The following is a 17,217-nucleotide window of genomic DNA, read 5'->3' on the forward strand; positions in this document are numbered from 1 at the left end:
CCAAATTCTAACATAATACAAAGTATAATCTTTTCCTTTGATCCACTTTTAATACCAAATTGTATTATGCCAAATTTCATGTATAATTTGATACTACAAATACAGGGGTTATTCTGAAAAATAAACAGTACCCAAAACATCTTGATCATTTTAAAGGTAATTTTTAATTTATGCTTAAAAGTGCAAAAGTCCAATGTCTGCCATTTTCATTGCAGGTACCGCACTGAGAGTAATGATATTTTTCTTCTTAAAATATCATACAATGTGCTTCAAACAATTACAGCTGGTAATCTTATAAGTACAGACAATTGTGAATTACAATTAGGATATCCTATTAACTCCAGTAAGAAATTTTGAAAATAAACATCACTATTGGTGTTTTCAAAAGACCCCAAAAGACCTAAATTCCTTCCATTCATATTGGTCCCATATCATCTTATCCCAAGAACCTACAATAATTGAATGTTAACTTCATTCTGTAGAAAAGGAATTATTCCACTATTGCATGATTATCAATCTATAATTTTAAATTGACCTACAACAAAACTAATCTGGTCCCACTAACATTCCATCTATCAATCCTTTTGATCACATGAAGATGGAAACACTACATACTCAAGAAAAGGTAGTATTAAATGTCTCTTAATGATGGTGTAACAATAAATTAAGAATTATGCTCAACAGTATTATGCCTGTTCTTTTGCATGCTATTATGCAAGTTGTTTTAAGCCAACTGTTCATACAAATTTTATTTCATAGTAATTAATACACAACATTTTGTCTGCCAATGCCATTTGGTAAAAAGTAAATATATGTCATATGCAGATATTGATTACAATATTTTAGAGTTGACACATTTCTTTCTTTGATATGGCAAACAACATGCACAATAAAAATATTTAGTGAACATTGTTCTAAATTTTCTCCTGTCACTTCAGTACCACATACATTACTTACACAGAACTTTTGCCTCAATATTATTTTATCTTTCATGTATTTTATGCATAAACAAAAAGACTAAGTACTTTCCTGTAACATATTCTAGTTAATACTGGTGGAAACCTTACGTGGAACTAACGACAGTTCTTTTTTTTTTAAGTAAATCAAAGAAAGAAGACAACATGTTATTTTTGTAAAAAAGTACAAAGTGCTTTAGTGCCAACACAATATTTTATCACTCATGACATATGTTATCTTTGCAAGCACATTGTTGTGTTTAACTGATTTATACTAATGAAATAAGATTATTAATTCTCAAAAACAGTTTAATCCTGCTGGACTTCTCTCTCTCTCTCTCTCTCTCTCTCTCTCAAGTTTTACAGTAAAAGCAAACGTTATTAAGAATTTAAGTATTTTTCATAACTACTTAATCTATAGTCTGACACTAATTAATTCAAAAATTAGGACAATTCATTCATTATATGATTATACCTTGATTTGCAAAGACAAAACCCATGTCTCAAAGCAAATTCAGATTTTATGCTGTATTATGTACTCGTTTCATATGACCTGTATAGTACATATAAATTTTATGCTGTTAACTATTTAGAATTAATCTTCTAAATTTATGTTCATCAGCAGAATAAAGAACACTCCCTCACAAAGTAAAGGGAAATTACTTTATAAAAACAGCTACCTGTCACTAAGTTATCAAAACAGGAAAAATAACTCTCCCAGTGATTATCTTCATTTGTTACTACTGAAGTAGAAATAGACCTGATTTTTGTATAAAAATTAACTAACTATACACGTTTTTCATATACAAGGCACTCTGGTTTGTGATATTTTGATAAACAACAAAAGTACCAATTGTAATGCATACACATCAAACAACCCAGCTTGAATTAGGGTAGGAAAAGATCTTGAAATCCAAAGAAATTAACATTAATATGTATTATGGCAGTTGCCTCTATCTTATTATGCTTGGCTGTTTCACATGCAATCAGGTTAAAAAGTGTCTGAATCCTCAGCCATAAATATACATCATAAATTTTATATATATATATATATATATATATATATATTGAGTACTTTCGTGCCTCTGAGTGTTTTGTATTGAAACAACTTTCTTATGATATCTAGGTGGTTTCAAAGCTCAATAATAATAATAATGCTTCTTGAAAAATAAATTTATCCCCACTCAGGTTCAAAACCTTTTCAACCTGATGTTTAATTTGTGTGTGTGCAAAATTTCTTCTGGATATGAACTCAATTTCACAGAAAGAATTTGTCATTCTAATCAACATAAGATGGAATAATATAAAACACTTTTCATGCGTTTGGAATTGTACTTGTCTGCACATAAGTAACCTGAGCGATATCCACACCGTACTGAATTGCAAAGTGTGATGGACGTCAGTCATATTTGCATCATTTCAATTGTGTTTCAACTACAACACCTATTTCACAAGTGCATTAACAGAGAACATCGTGCAATGAGATTCGCCGTAATGCTTTTCTTTGTCAGTCACCCACCCTTATAAATACTATATTTTCACAAGGGAAGACCTACATTCTACCTTTGGTTACCTATATCATATTACACATCATCTCCAACAATTACTAATAAACCTTTCACTTAATTTTTTTTTAAAAATTAAATAATAACAAACATGCAACAGAATATAAATCCTACCAAATACTGTCTGAAACCATTCAACACATGCTTCTAAGGTCTTTCTCCTGTAGAAAATTGTCAGTGCGACTAGAAATGTATCATCGGTACAAATTTGAAAATGTTTTAAAGAACCATCCAGGGTTCCTTCAGTCACACAGCACTTAGTACAAATTATTAACTTAGGTTTTCAGTCACCCACATCACTATCTCTATCACCAATTAAATACAGGAACTCAAATGCAATGGCAAGAAGGCTTGTGCCAAGAAAATCTCCCAATGCAGTCAGATATGGAATTGCAGAGTTATCTGGATCAATCTTCTGTGTCCACATCCAGTGAACCATAACATGAGCAAAATATAGAAGAAGAACCACCTGTGGAAAGAAGGCAATATTTATTACATTTAACATCATGAGTATCAACAATGGATCAGAAAAAATGTTTATTGTGACCATAGGGTCATTCCATGTCCATTTGTCCAATAAAAACTGAAATGTCACACAACGACATGGATTTCATTGAAACCTTTTATACTTGTAGCTTTGACCTATACTCTGTCCCAGGAATATGTAGAGCATGGCCATGCATATCAGTAGAGAAGGGGAGACTGCAAGTTGGCAGAGCAAAGCAGTGCATGCTTCTGCAAATTTCTGGTAGCCGCACTCACTTCCCCTCTCACGAATTCATTGGCCAATCACTCTCAAGTCACTACTTGAGCAGAAACTTGTTTTAATTTGCTTACTCCAGAGATACCTGGGATAGAGTGTAGGTAAGAAACCATATCAATTTTTGCTTCTCTGGGCCTTTAACTTTACATGAGGTCAAAGTTTTCAGGATTTGCTTATACGTATATGTGGCTCCTGACTCTTCATTGCAGGAGTGTATTACATTAATAAAATAATTATATTTCAGCATGCAACATTTGTAGTTCCTTGAAATTTTCTCTGTAAGGCAATCAAAGTGTGCAGATTCAAATAAAAAATGCCTGAGATCTTGTGCATTTTCCCCACTATTGCAAAAACATGATTTTATATTAAAAATGGGCTGCTATGAAATTTTGGCCGATACCAATAAAGTACAGATATAAAATTTACTGATACCGATAACAAAAATTTTGGCCAATAATGATAAAGTATCAATACAAAATTTACCGATATCGATAACCGATCCGATATAAAATTGCAAATGGCCCTTTAAAAACCTGAATGGTTCATCTCCTTAATGTGTGTTACCAGATGACTGCAATGCAAAAGAAGCTGCACATTTAGACAGTATATCAACTCTCTACATGGTGCAGCAAAGCAGAAATGCAAGTATGAGAACCTAACCTACTCCACCCAGCCAGCAGTGATAAAGTTAAATGGATTGCCTTCCCTTACCACCAGACTACATCCAACCGCCTAGCCAAGACCTTGAAACAATATGACATAAAACTCGCACACAAACCAATGAACAAAATAACCAATGCCCTACGCAAACACAAGAGATCATTCCTTTCCCCACTAGACAACCCAGGTGTATATGATGCCCAGTGTGAGTGCAACTCACATTACATTGGCAGATCCATCAGATCTGTCAACGAGCGTATACAACAGCATTTAGCAGATGCAAAAAAAAAAATCCCAACCCACTACCGGGCTAGCAAGGCACCTCAAGTTCAATAAACACAAGATCCAAAAAGTTTCAGTTAGGCACACATCACACACCCTAATCGACACCAAAATCAAAGAGACGCATGCAATTATGCCCTTTCCGCACGAGCTGAATATCGACAGTGGTCAGGCTAATCATGTTTGGCTCCCACTATTACAACAGCTCAAACCAATCACGCGCAGCAGACGCAGTAGCACCCTAGCAGTAGTCAAGGAAACAACAACAAGAACAGAAAGTCAACCTAACAGTGAAGCATCAAGTTCCCAAGTGGATGGTGGCAGAGGCCACCGAAATTAATACAACATTTACAAGTAAGTTTTGCGGATATATCTTTAGTAACTCGTTTACATATTACAGACATGTAATCTTCATGCCCTTCTTTTGTTAAAAGTACAAGGCATGTACTGAAAGTCATGAACCTGGTTCACTTACTCTCGGGCCTTGACCATTTTGGTTGAAACCACACGTATGACAGGTACATCCATATGTCGTCCACTGCACGAACCACGTGCTGGTGCATGAGCACTTTCGCTGTCAGTGCTGTCGGTAGGAGAAAAATGGCATCCATAAACAGTCCGTTTCATCAATGTGCCAGCATGGAATTGTGTTAGTGAAAACGTGGGACCTGCAGAAATTCATCAGCATTTAAAGAACTTCTGTGGAGATGCTTGCATGGGCTACTGTGCAGTGAAAAGGTGAGCAAAACATTTTAGAGATGGTAACACAGATATACATCTCATAGTGGCAGACCAAAAACAGCTTCCATGTGCAACAACACAGACCGGATTGGCAAGCTTATCCAAAGTGAAAGGAGGATAACTGTATGAAAAATTGCATGTTATCTGAACATTGGACGTACTGATACTGTGATAAGCAATTTGTGACAAGCATCCACACAACCAGAATGTCATTTTGCAACATGACAATGTCTGTCCTCATACAGTTAGGCACACAGTACAAGAAATTGAAAAGATTGGCTGGGAGCCCCACCCTCCCTACATCCCAGACCTAGCCCCATTCAACTTTCACTTGTTTGCTCCATTGAAGAACAGCAGAATTCAAGGTTCCCCAGTGTTTACGTCATGTCAAGTGGCATTTTCCAGCTGCCATTATGGTGGCGCAAATCTGTTGACCGATCTGGATGTTATGTGGAAAATTAACAAAAAGGTCCAAATTATGTACTACCATAGGTAGAATAAAAATAGTGGTTTCTGACTGAGTAATATCACTCATTGGCTCATTACTTTCAGTACATACCTTGTATATGTTTGTATGCATAAAAATTACAACACAATGGCAGAATATTGCACTAAATTATCATCATACACTGATATGTCTATATCGGCCAAAACCGATAGAGTACCACTTAATCTGTCCCATTCCTAGTTTACATAAACAAAGCATGTTTCTTACTGCAAAAACCATCAAATTGCACAAATGAATATTTTAGCCAAAGGCTGTGATATTAACATCTCTGTATTTATCTGCCATTAATCATCTAAGTACGGTCAAACATGTCACGAGAAAAAAAAAAAACATTGTGGGGTTTTAATGGCTTATGTATACATCACAGACATTTCTAACCTTTCTCTGTGCTCAGGTATTTTTCCCAATAAGTGGAAAATTTCACATGTTCTACATCTTGGCAAAACTAACCCTGTCACGTGCATTGACAATTTTTGACCTATCGGTATTCTCCCCGCACTATCGAAAGCCTTCGAATATATTGCTCATGAGCAAATCAGCAGACATACAAACGAAGTTCTGGTTTCATTTCAGTTGGTATGTAGACCTAATCACAGCACTAGCACGGCCATGACTCTCATAACTGATGACGTCAGACAGGCGATGGACTGCAGGCAGGGGACGGTTTTACTTTTATTGGACTATACAGAGGCTTTCCAGTCACTCGACCATGATATACTCATTGCCAAACTTCAATCTTTTTTTAACTTCACCCCCTCTGCAACAGACTGTGTCAAATCATACTTAACTGAACGTAAGCAAAGGGTGGTTTACGATGGCAAATATTCTGCATTATCTGAGATCAGTTGTGGCGTTCCGCAAGGAAACATACTTGGTCCTCTATTATTCTCCTTATATATCAATGACCTTCCAAATATCCTAAAACACTGCAGTTACCATCTGTATGCCGATAACCTTCAGTTATATTATTAACGTTAAATGATGGAATTTCTAAGGTTAACACTGATATAAAGCGGATTGTTAATTGGTTGCAAAATAATGAGGTAATAAATCACAAGCTATTTTGATTGCTTCTGATAAACTGAAACGTTTCATAGATCTTAACATTCAACTTTCCATTCTTGTAGATTGGACTCACATTCCACTTAATTAAACTGTTAAAGATCTGGGAATTACATTAGATGGAAATTTATCATGGTCGAGTAACACAAGTTACGCGTGCAGGAAAGCCTTTGCATCCCTGTACTCTATCAAAGCCAACCTATGTCAATCCCTAGTTTTATGTCATTTAGCCTATTGTGACATAGCTTATTCTGACGTCACAGGTGAATTAGCTAGATGTTGACAAACTGCGTACGACACATTTTTAATTTAAAATATCGGGACCATCTATCGCCTTACTTTCTCAAGTTGGGCTGGTTACAGAAGCAAGAAAGATGAACAATGTACACTCTGGTCTTACTTTACAAAATTCTCAACCTCAAGTCATCTTCCTATCTCCTTTCACGTTTCAAATTTCTTCACAAATTTTACGATTGTGACACCAGATTACGCAGCTCCTAATAGTAACTAGTAATGTTAATTTTTCATATTTCTGAAAGGTGTCAGTCATGAAATAATGCAAAATGAACTGCAAAATGTGAATTAGCCATGAAATTCAGTTTATATACCAATGTGAAACTTTCTGAAGTTTGAATTATCCTGTGATTTATGCAATTTATGGAAAATTGATCAATTCTGCTGTAAATATTTTAGAAGCAAAAATTACCCCTTTATACAGGAATAAACTTAATACTCCGGTAACTAAATAAATGGGCTATTAGAAGGGATATGTTTATTTTGTGTAGTAAGTGCAGTTTTTAAATCAAATTTAGGAATATATTCACAATTTTAAAACCAAAATGTCATTTTTATATACTGTATTTTATCTGAATTTTCACTGCTATAATGCAAAAATTTTATTTTATTTACTGCTTTTGAACCCAAAATTGACAGTTTTTGTACTGAAATTTTGCTTTTTTATTTACTAAAGATGTGTGCCTCTAATAATTAGTCTCTCAAAAATCCGATGTTCCACATAATCTGACGCAAGAAAGAAGTAACTTTGAGTGAGTGTTTTGTTAGTCGTACAAGAGCAGAAAGCATGATCCATTCTCGTAAACCAAGTGAGTACAGTAATGTGGAACCACATGATGGGAAAACACATATAGTTATCTAATGCCCCTTCCCCCCAGCAGGATACTGTAATTCCCATTTTTCCTTTTTACACATAATGTGGTTCTTAGTTATGTAGTGTTTCCTTTGGCCTCTTCCATCCCCTATCTTATTTCATGTAGTCTGAATTTTTGTAATTCGAGGTAGAGAGACTTGCCCACCTCGAATTATTGGGACTCTACTGTATTAAACAATAAAAGCATTTGTCACAATTTTAGAATTGTTGTTTGAAGTCCACTTTATGCACAGATAGGCTAATCAGGACTGCCCATACAGTTTAAAGTGGAATTCAAACTACTGTGCAATGTGCCTCTACTGGGTACAGAACCTGTAATTGCAATGTGACGTTGTCACTACTACGCCATCAGGGAGGCTAAAAGTATGTGTGTGCTTACTTTCTAGAATACTGTAAATTCCAAATTAAATAAATTTTACAATACTTTGTTTTGAAATGCTGTTCAAGAATTTTACTGCAAAAGACCTGTAATACCTGATCTTGCATAAATGCATACATCCCTTGTAATAACATAGACATAAACATTAGCAGAAATTAGTGAATCAGAACTTACTTGAAGAAGAGCAGCGCAGAGGTACACACCAATAAATATTGGAGTTAGTGATGTATGTCCAGCTTTCACATAGCTTATGGTGTATGCAAATATTAAATGGCCTGGGATAACCATTGTAAGTAAAACCCGTGCTGTCCTTGCATGACCTACAACAAAAACAAGAAAAAACAATAACAAGATGCATGGATTCTGTTGAATATATAATTTACAGAATTTAAGAAACAATGCAATGAGGCATGCTACTGGTCAACAGACAGTAATGCTACATATATACCCTGCATATTACTGTAATATATAAACTGAAGCTTAACCACCTGCTGCAAAAAAAATTCTGCAGCAAATAGAAACACACAGTGGTAAATTATAACTGTAGCTATGTTCAAAAAGATCATGTTTACAGAGGTCCCACTAGGAATCGAACCCAGGACAATAAAGGTAAACCCTTAACCAAGCATATGTTTAGCTTTCTACACAGTAATACTATCATCTCTTGGGGGGATTGGATGATACAGAGTTCACATCCCCAGTTAATAGGATAAAAATATTTACTGTACTTTAATGTGAGCAAAGTAAAATAGGGATAATTTTAAATTCACAGTTATCTTGAAGTCTGTTCAGGTAACTAAATTTTACTTAATTTGATATTGCAACTCTATGGAAAAAAGTCCCCAGAACGGACTGATTTTATACCCGAAAATGACCTGCTTAAGGCAGAAACCTCCTTAACGCGGAAAAGGAACACCATTTAAAGACCAACGAGATGTTTTTATTCTCAGTAAGATGGAAATTTCTTCCTTTATTTTTTTTCGCTCGCAAGAAAACAATACAATACTGTAATGGAACACGCCTCTGTTGCCACTCGCTTATAGGTAACATTGTCAATATGAAAGAATACGCTACAATACTCATAGCTGTTACAATTCAGTTTCTTTCTTTCATCTCTTATCCTCTTTCTCCACCTTTCTTTGTCTATTTCTCCTCATCATCCTTCTATTTTTCTTGTTATCTCTCTTTGTTTCTTTCTTTTTTTCTTCACTTTTATCTCAATCTTTCTTCACCTCTCTTATTCCATCTTTCAATCTTTCTCTTTCCCTCTATGCACATCGCGCTATGACGCCAGGGGTCCCGGGTTCAAAAAGATACATAAGTACAACTGTACGTTCTTACAACACTGTAAAAAGTGTACCAACATGTTGTGGTGTAGTTACATAATTGTAATCTCTGCTATGCTTATTGCAACTTTATCGCATTTTTATTCATGTACGTACATGCATTAGTACTCTACATTATAAGTAATACAAAATGTAAATCTGTGTTTCCATTATTTCCTGCAGCACTCTATACTGTATTTAAAGTCAACCCTGTATAAGAAGGAAAACTGTTAAGACGGAAAATTTTGCTTGGAACCATCATGTTCTGGAATAAGACAGGTTTTACTGTATTACATTTCTACCTCTTAAGAATAACTGCAACAATGAGGATGAATGATAACATAAGAAATGGGTGATGGGACACACACACTGATACATCATTGCATGACCAGGGTACAAACCTGAGACCTCTAGCTTCATAACATATTACAATGTGGACTCCACTACAGAGATTGGTTAAATGCTTGCTTTCAGTCATAAAATTGGAGAATGATTGTGCACTAGGGTGTATCGAAAAAGGCACCCAATTTTTTTTCTTCAGAAATTCAAAAACATAACATATAGTGTGCAAAAGTTGCGTAATGGTAGCAAAACATCTCACAAAAATTTAAGAATTTCTAGCCATGCCTCCCGAGGGGTCTAGTTATTGTGCCCAATGGAAGAAAGTGCAGCTCTTCGCTTGATGTAAACTGCAACTTTTATAACGAAATGTAACTATTTAGATTAGTTACAACAAAAAACAAATATAGCAATGAAACTAAAATATATTCATGTGCGCGCATGTCTGTTCTAGTGTAGTATAATGCTGTAGGTTGCACCAAGCCAGAACTCATCGTGTGGAGATTGCTGCCAGCGAGTTCCAGCCCACCTTCCCTCCATCCACTTTTCCCTCCCCTAACTGTTATTTTAATTTTAGTTTTACTTCTTTCTTTGCTCAAAATAATCAGATTTCTTCTTATATGTTGGTAATTGCTCTCTTGCATCAAGTTTAGATCTGATATAAGCATCTCTTTCTCTTACACCACAAACATGCTGAAGCCTCACTCACTATTTTAACCAGTCTCTCAACTGATTGAGTGTGACGCAGAAAGGATGCAATTGTTGTTTCTGCAATATTCTGGTCGTCCACCATCTTCTCAATGTCCTCGAAATTCAAATGGGCAGCTAAGGAAGGCTCTGTGACAAGGCACACATCCCAGTCTATCATGTTGATGTAGTCCTCTGCCATGAAATTTATTTCTGGCACTTTGAACTTATGTATTGACCCTTCACCAGATGTTTTCCTTGTCTGAGCATCTAAAATCCTTCTCACTAGGGATGGGCTGATATGAAATTTTGGCTGATACCAATATAGTACCGATATAAAATTTACCGATACCGATAACCGATATTCTACCGATCCGATGTAAAATTAGAAATGGTCCTTGAAGACCCTGAAATTTTCATTGATCTCCGTAATAAATGTGGGTTTCGAGCTGATTGAAATGCGAAAGAAGTTTAATATTTAGACATTTACTTTTTCAGAAACTAGGGCATGGAGATTATCCATAAAAATTACAAAATGGCAGAATTTTGCACTAAATTATAAGATATTTATCGATAATCGGATCGGTAAAATAATCGGTAATTTTACCAATAAACCGATACACCGATATGTCTATATCTGCCGATACCGATAGAGTACCGATTAATCGGTCCCATCCCTACTTCTCACAGATATTTCTCTGACTTCACGCTTATCATCTGTCAGCATACTGAGCAACAAATTCTCTGGATGAGCAAAAAATGAATTCCTGGCGATCACCTTATTCACTACAGTTTTCAAAGGTTCCTCACGGTACCTTGGGAGCTTAGTTGCCAGATGTAAGTGCCTAGCACCATCTTTGCATGTCGGGTTTGATTTCACAGAGAACCAAACAGAAGCATAAACATACACAACGAACTTAGCAAGAATCTTCAGTTCTTCTGTTGGGTTTTCTGTGGAAATGTAAAGGCGAAACAGGTGACAAGCAGTAGTAAAACATCTAGCATGACATAATTTTCCGGGTTTCTTGTTTCCTAAATGTGCGTCACACTTGCCACTGATTACAGCTTGACATATTTGCAGAAGGTACTGCTGATCTGCGCTCAAATCTTGTATATCTAAGGCTGGCATTTCGGCAGGTATAGCCTCGAAGTTCGTAACTGGCCTGTCCTCACAATTATGGAGCATTTTCCCTACAGGGTCCGAAAATGTACAAGGTCCTGTTGTGTGTCCATCACGTGTCGAAGTGGTAATTCATTGAAATGCAGGAGGCTAATTAACCACTGCAAAGGTCTTTGAACATGGTTCTCGAGAAATTTTATGAGTCTTCACCGAACTCAGACATTAATATTAGTTGCATCGCAACCAACTGCCCTCAGATCTATCAAGTCCACATTATTATCTTTCAGCTTCTGAATTATCAAAATTTCAATGTTAATAACAGTGGATGATCCTGACACTGATGCATACCAAGGTATAGACTGTTTGGTTCTTCAACTAACACATAAGTGTTCCTCATTTGCAGTTTCTTTGTGTTTTTGATCGCCAATCTTCTTTAACATTACAGTCTCATCCTTCTTACCATCAAAATATAAACTTTGAGGTTTAATGCCTTCATTAAGTTCTATTTTTTGCACAAAACTATGGTCTTTTGCAACCTCTCTTTGAACCTTACTTTTGTCTATAACTTTCTATTGATCCTTGTGTGAAATTATGTTCAAATCTTCTAAAATGGCACAAGCGATAGCAGCAACCTTTCTTAAAAGCACACCAGTTTTATCCTTTACTTTAGCTAAAGTCGGAAGTGGTGCCCTCATCTATGTTGAAGATTGTCTTTTTGGTCGAGACTCTAGGGGATAAGACCACTTAAAGTCACTGTCACTTACGGTTTCCACTTCTGACAAACTGTCTGAATCACATGCTGTCGCTTGCATCCCACTGGTCGATGGTTCTTTCAAATCATCTTCTACGGCAGCACGTTTACTTACTCTCCTTTCTTCCCTTTTCAGAAGAGTTTTAGTTTCCAGTACATCAACGGTACCTATCGCCATTTTTCTATCTGTTCTCTAATCTATAATAAACTGTCTCTCCATTCAGGTATTTTCTTCCAATTTTTCACATCTGCACGAACTGAAATCCGTACATTTGCAACTAGCCATATCAAAATTTTTTGGGAATCATCTTTAAATTTCTCTAGTTCTTTCTGGTTGCATTTTTTTCACATTTTTCATATTTAGCCCTGACACTTTTGTGATATTCATCTATCATACTAGTAATAATATAAAAGGAAACTCTGGGAACTGAGGATGGAAACCACACTTCTCCCAACTTTTTTGCCACTTCTTCACAAATGGAACGAATTGCTGGTTCTTTGCTCCCCTCCCCTTTCAATTCTAGACAAGTAAGTCTATAGCATCTCATCACATCACTGTATGAAGGTAATGTCCTGGAACTGAAAACACAAGGAGTTCCGAATAGAGATTCATAACTCGTACTTATGTTGCTTCTTGTACGAACAGATGATTTATCGGTCTCCATGGTCACCACAAACACAACCATATCCAAAGCTGTTCTCAGCACAAACACTATTGAATTCTGAAACTTCGATGTCGAAACTACAATGTAGGGCTGAAATAACGTGTACGTGAAAACTTGTAGCACAACCGCATGAACCACTTTGGCAGCAACCCTTTGCCCATGCAGTAGAATGTGGTGAGGATGGTCTCTGGCCTCTGCTCCACCTCCCCCTTTCCATTCCCAACCCTATAGACCCAAAATTTTCTATTCTCGCTGGTTCAATGTACTATGTAGATAAACACAAAGCTTTCTTCTTCACCTATTCCTGTGAATTTAATTACACAATACATTGTAAATCCACCAAGTGCAATCTTAATGATATCATTATCCCTTCCTAATTCCGTACCCCGTCGTATCTCGGCCGGGAAGTGCTGCACTCTGGTGTGAACAGTTATACTATAATCGACTGAGGTAGGTACTCCAGCAAAGAGAGTTTCATCGCACTGCGTGCAGGTGGAAGAAAAGCATGAGAGGTTTAAATTTTGGTGAAGCCCAAAATGTTTTGCAAGGTTGTTGTCAACGACATGTATATAGTCATATAATTAGTGCATAAATGGTATGTGTACATTATGTAGTTGTAGTGTAAAGTGTATATTGTGAAGTGGATTCCGTTGTTGTGGTAGAAGTAGGCGCCATGTTGGCTTTCCCAGTTGTACTGAATATCGCACCCTGCATGTGTTCCAAATACCACACGGGTGCGATATTACGAATAGCATACGTCCCATTGGAGTGATTACTAAGGACAACGTAAATAAGTTGGTTGCAGGATTATACCTCATTGTCTAAGTTTTCTACATTTCTACACTACTATTATCTGGACTTTTCTGTTCCAAATTAGTGTAATGATTTGGTCTAAGGAAATTACATAATTTAAATAACCTCACGAACTTCTCAGTTTTTCTTTCAGATGGATAGAAAGAAAAGGAAACAGTGGTCTGAGGAGAGTCTGAGGAGAACATGAGGAATGCAATCATCGCTCTGAGATCTAAAGAGATGGACCTAAAGCATGCTTCCAAGTTGTATTCTTTTCCCAAATCCACTTTAAATGAATGTCCTTATTGTAACAGAACGTTTTCATGTGACAAAGCAGGTAAAAAATGGATCATTTGTATTCGGTGTAGCACTTGGTGTCATGAGCAATGCGTGGGTACTGAGGACTACAAACTGTTCATGTGCAATTTTTGTTTGGAACATTAGAATATGTGTACACTTCTATGTTGCTTTTGACATGGACATTGAACTGCATTGCTTTTTATTTTGCTCATTCTTAAACTACATTTTTGCTGATGGTTTTTCAAAGCATTCATTCCATGTTTCATTTGTCATCTGTAGCTTGTATTCTGCAATTTCCATGTTTCATTTGTAATTTGTAACACATGTGTATTGTCATGTGAAGGACCGTAACAGTTACTATTACATTTGTTTAACGAAATACTTCATTACTACTTCTTGTCCTTACTTTCGGCAATAAAGTCTTGGAAAATTGTGCTGTTACAGAATGTATTCTTAATATTGCACCGGGGTACAATATTATGCACACTTTCTTTCAACTCACAAAATCGTAGAGTTTTGCTTACAACATTATGTACATGTGTATAATGTATTGAAAAACATTCCATAGTTTATTTTGCCCTTGTTATTTTTTTCATTTTGGCCTATTTTCGCTCTGCCACGTACGAAAAACAACATGGATGCGATATTCGGCACTTCTCCCCTAAAAGTTCAAGCCTGAAGAGGCGTGGCTAGAAATCTTCCAAGTTGGCTATTTTTTTTTGTGTGATGTATTGGTACGATAATGCAACTTTTGCACACTATATGTTTTTGAATTTCGAAAAAAAAATATTTTGATACACCCTATTGTGCACTCAACAGATTGAAAGCAACAAATACTGCTGAATTTTGCTTTTCTGCCATGTTTGGCTAATTGCAACAATGAGGATGACTAATCATTATGTGAAATTCATGAAAGGACACTCACAAAGAACACTCATGCTCAGGTTAGGACATGAACTTGGTTAGTTTGGTGGTAAGATCAAAAGTAGACCACTTAATATGCTCGTTCAATGAGCTGGCATTGGAAATGTGTGTTTGTAGTTGTTTTGGCTGCTGTTTCAACATAAAAATATGGTTTTCTAAGCAATATATACCACATAATTAGAAAAAAAAGTCAGAAGAGTGAAATGTTACTATCTTCCACTTTTTACTGCATCAAAACAAAAATTTGCAAGGCATGAATGTAGTAATAATTCAACACTTGAATCTGGAAATTACAACTAAAAATAATAGAACAGATCACAAAGCAGAAATGTTAAGAATTCATGTTCAATCACATTGCTAGTTTTCTAGATGGAATCCTTGTGTTCTTTAATAAAAACAATTACATAACATGTAACAATTATCTACTTTACACACCATTTTAGCTGGTTCCTATGCTATAGGATACAGTACAATAAGATGCATTTCATCACTACTTCTATTTGAAGATGCAAAATTGAATTAACTTACCTTTGCCAAAAAAGGTTTTGATTGGATTCATACAAACAAAATTTGCATAGGATGGAAGAGTACCCAGTTTGCTGTCACGATGGAGGGAGGTTGATATTCTACTGGCTTGTACTGCTACTAGGTTACCTCCAACTCCATTGATAACTGGTTGGAACACAGCAATTCCCTTAAAGCTTGAAACAGTGAAGTCTAGAATAAGGCCTCCAATGCTGTAACATAAAAAAATTGAATTGGAATTAAAAATGAAAAGAAATAAGGTAATAATTGTCACACACATTAAAATATTCTTCCTCTAGCAGAACTGTATTTTTCATACTAAATATAGCATTCACAAAGGTAAATATAGCATACACAAAGGTGTTAACGATATGCACATTAAAACAAAGATTTACAGGATGCATTAATAATAATAATAACAACAAATCCATTACAACAGGGAGTAAGATGTACAGCTTCCAACAGAATACAACTAACTTTGATGGAAATTCCTCCATCCACCCTACCTGTGAATTCCTTCCCCAAAGTCTCCGAGTCAGGATTGAAAGGTAGGGTGTAAGTTTTACCTGTGTTCATGTTTATCTGCATTACCCAGGGCTGCCATTAAGAAACGCGAGGCCCTGTGCAAACCATATCCATGAGGCCCTACATATTTTGGAAAATGAAAATATAGACACCTTTCACTCCTCTTGAAATTCTACACTTGAAATCCATTTGTCAGAGACAAAACAGATTTAGCAGCGAAAATGATTACAGAGGCAAAACAGGTTTTGGAAGGATAACTCATTACGGAGGCAATCCGGATTTTGATCCATATTTTAAAATATTTGTCGCATGAATTTAACAATATACTCTAATCTGTCACCCAAATGTCAGCCTTTCTTACACGTAGTACACCCTGGACTGCATTTAGCAGACTAACAAAGACTCTGGTGTCTGGACTTACAACCAGTACAATTCTACGTGGAGCTTTTTTTTTTTTCGTGGTTTTGTGATCTGGCGATGTGTGTTTGTGATTGTCCTTTCATCTACTTCATCTTATCACAATTCATCCTCATCTTCGCGATCAGCAAAAAGTGGAAAAAAGTGAAGTTAAATAAATCAAATCAATTAACGTAATCTGTCGTTCAACTAATATAGTATAGGATATGATAAATTCTTTTTTAATTTGAAGGGATAAGATAAAATATCTTCTGTATAAAGCGAAATACACAGTGAGCAATTGAAGGGCATCAGGAAAGGGACACTCAAATGAGAGAAATAGGGAGGCCATATCAAGATTCACACAGGAAAGAGAGGAATGATAGCCAAGAGGCTTTACAACAGGTGACGACATTGGGTACTTTCGCTACTTTTTTCTAGACTGGAGTGTATAGAGAGAATTTTAATCAGAAGATTTGGTGAACAATTACCCATGCATGCACATGGGTGTTTAAAACAGAGAGGGGGGTAATACAAGCAGAGAGAAATGGTGTAAGGGAAAATCTGTTTCTGAAACTCAAACTTTACATCTGCCAATCCTAATTTATCAGTATTTGGCTCCTGCCCACCCGGTCAAAATTTTCTGGCACTGTCCCTGAAAGAAGCCGACTGCGCTTAGTAATACAGTAAGTTGATTTCCCTTCTTTTAAGAAATGATTGCATTATTTATGTTTTCTTATTCGGTCAACAATAATTAGTAATTAAAAAAAGTTGGTACATGAGG

General features: G+C 36.0%; 1 protein-coding gene across 4 annotated transcripts in view; it reads right to left on the reverse strand.

The window, feature by feature from the left end:
* Window positions 1–2,009: 2,009 nt before the first annotated feature.
* LOC145984145 (solute carrier family 41 member 1-like) overlaps window positions 2,010–17,217 on the reverse strand; it is an 87,710-nt gene continuing 72,502 nt past the window's right edge. For all 4 annotated transcript variants that reach the window (XM_083117606.1, XM_083117605.1, XM_083117604.1 and 1 more), the window contains 3 exons: window positions 15,516–15,724; window positions 8,259–8,404; window positions 2,010–2,990 (listed from right to left, as the gene is read on the reverse strand). In XM_083117606.1, the coding sequence (XP_082973732.1) occupies window positions 2,805–2,990; window positions 8,259–8,404; window positions 15,516–15,724 (541 nt within the window). In that variant the 3' untranslated portion in view covers window positions 2,010–2,804. The remainder of the gene's footprint in view (window positions 2,991–8,258; window positions 8,405–15,515; window positions 15,725–17,217) is intronic.

The sequence above is a fragment of the Lepisma saccharinum genome, chromosome 2 (genome assembly GCF_977018435.1).
Source record: "Lepisma saccharinum chromosome 2, izLepSacc3.1, whole genome shotgun sequence".
NCBI lineage: Eukaryota > Metazoa > Arthropoda > Insecta > Zygentoma > Lepismatidae > Lepisma > Lepisma saccharinum.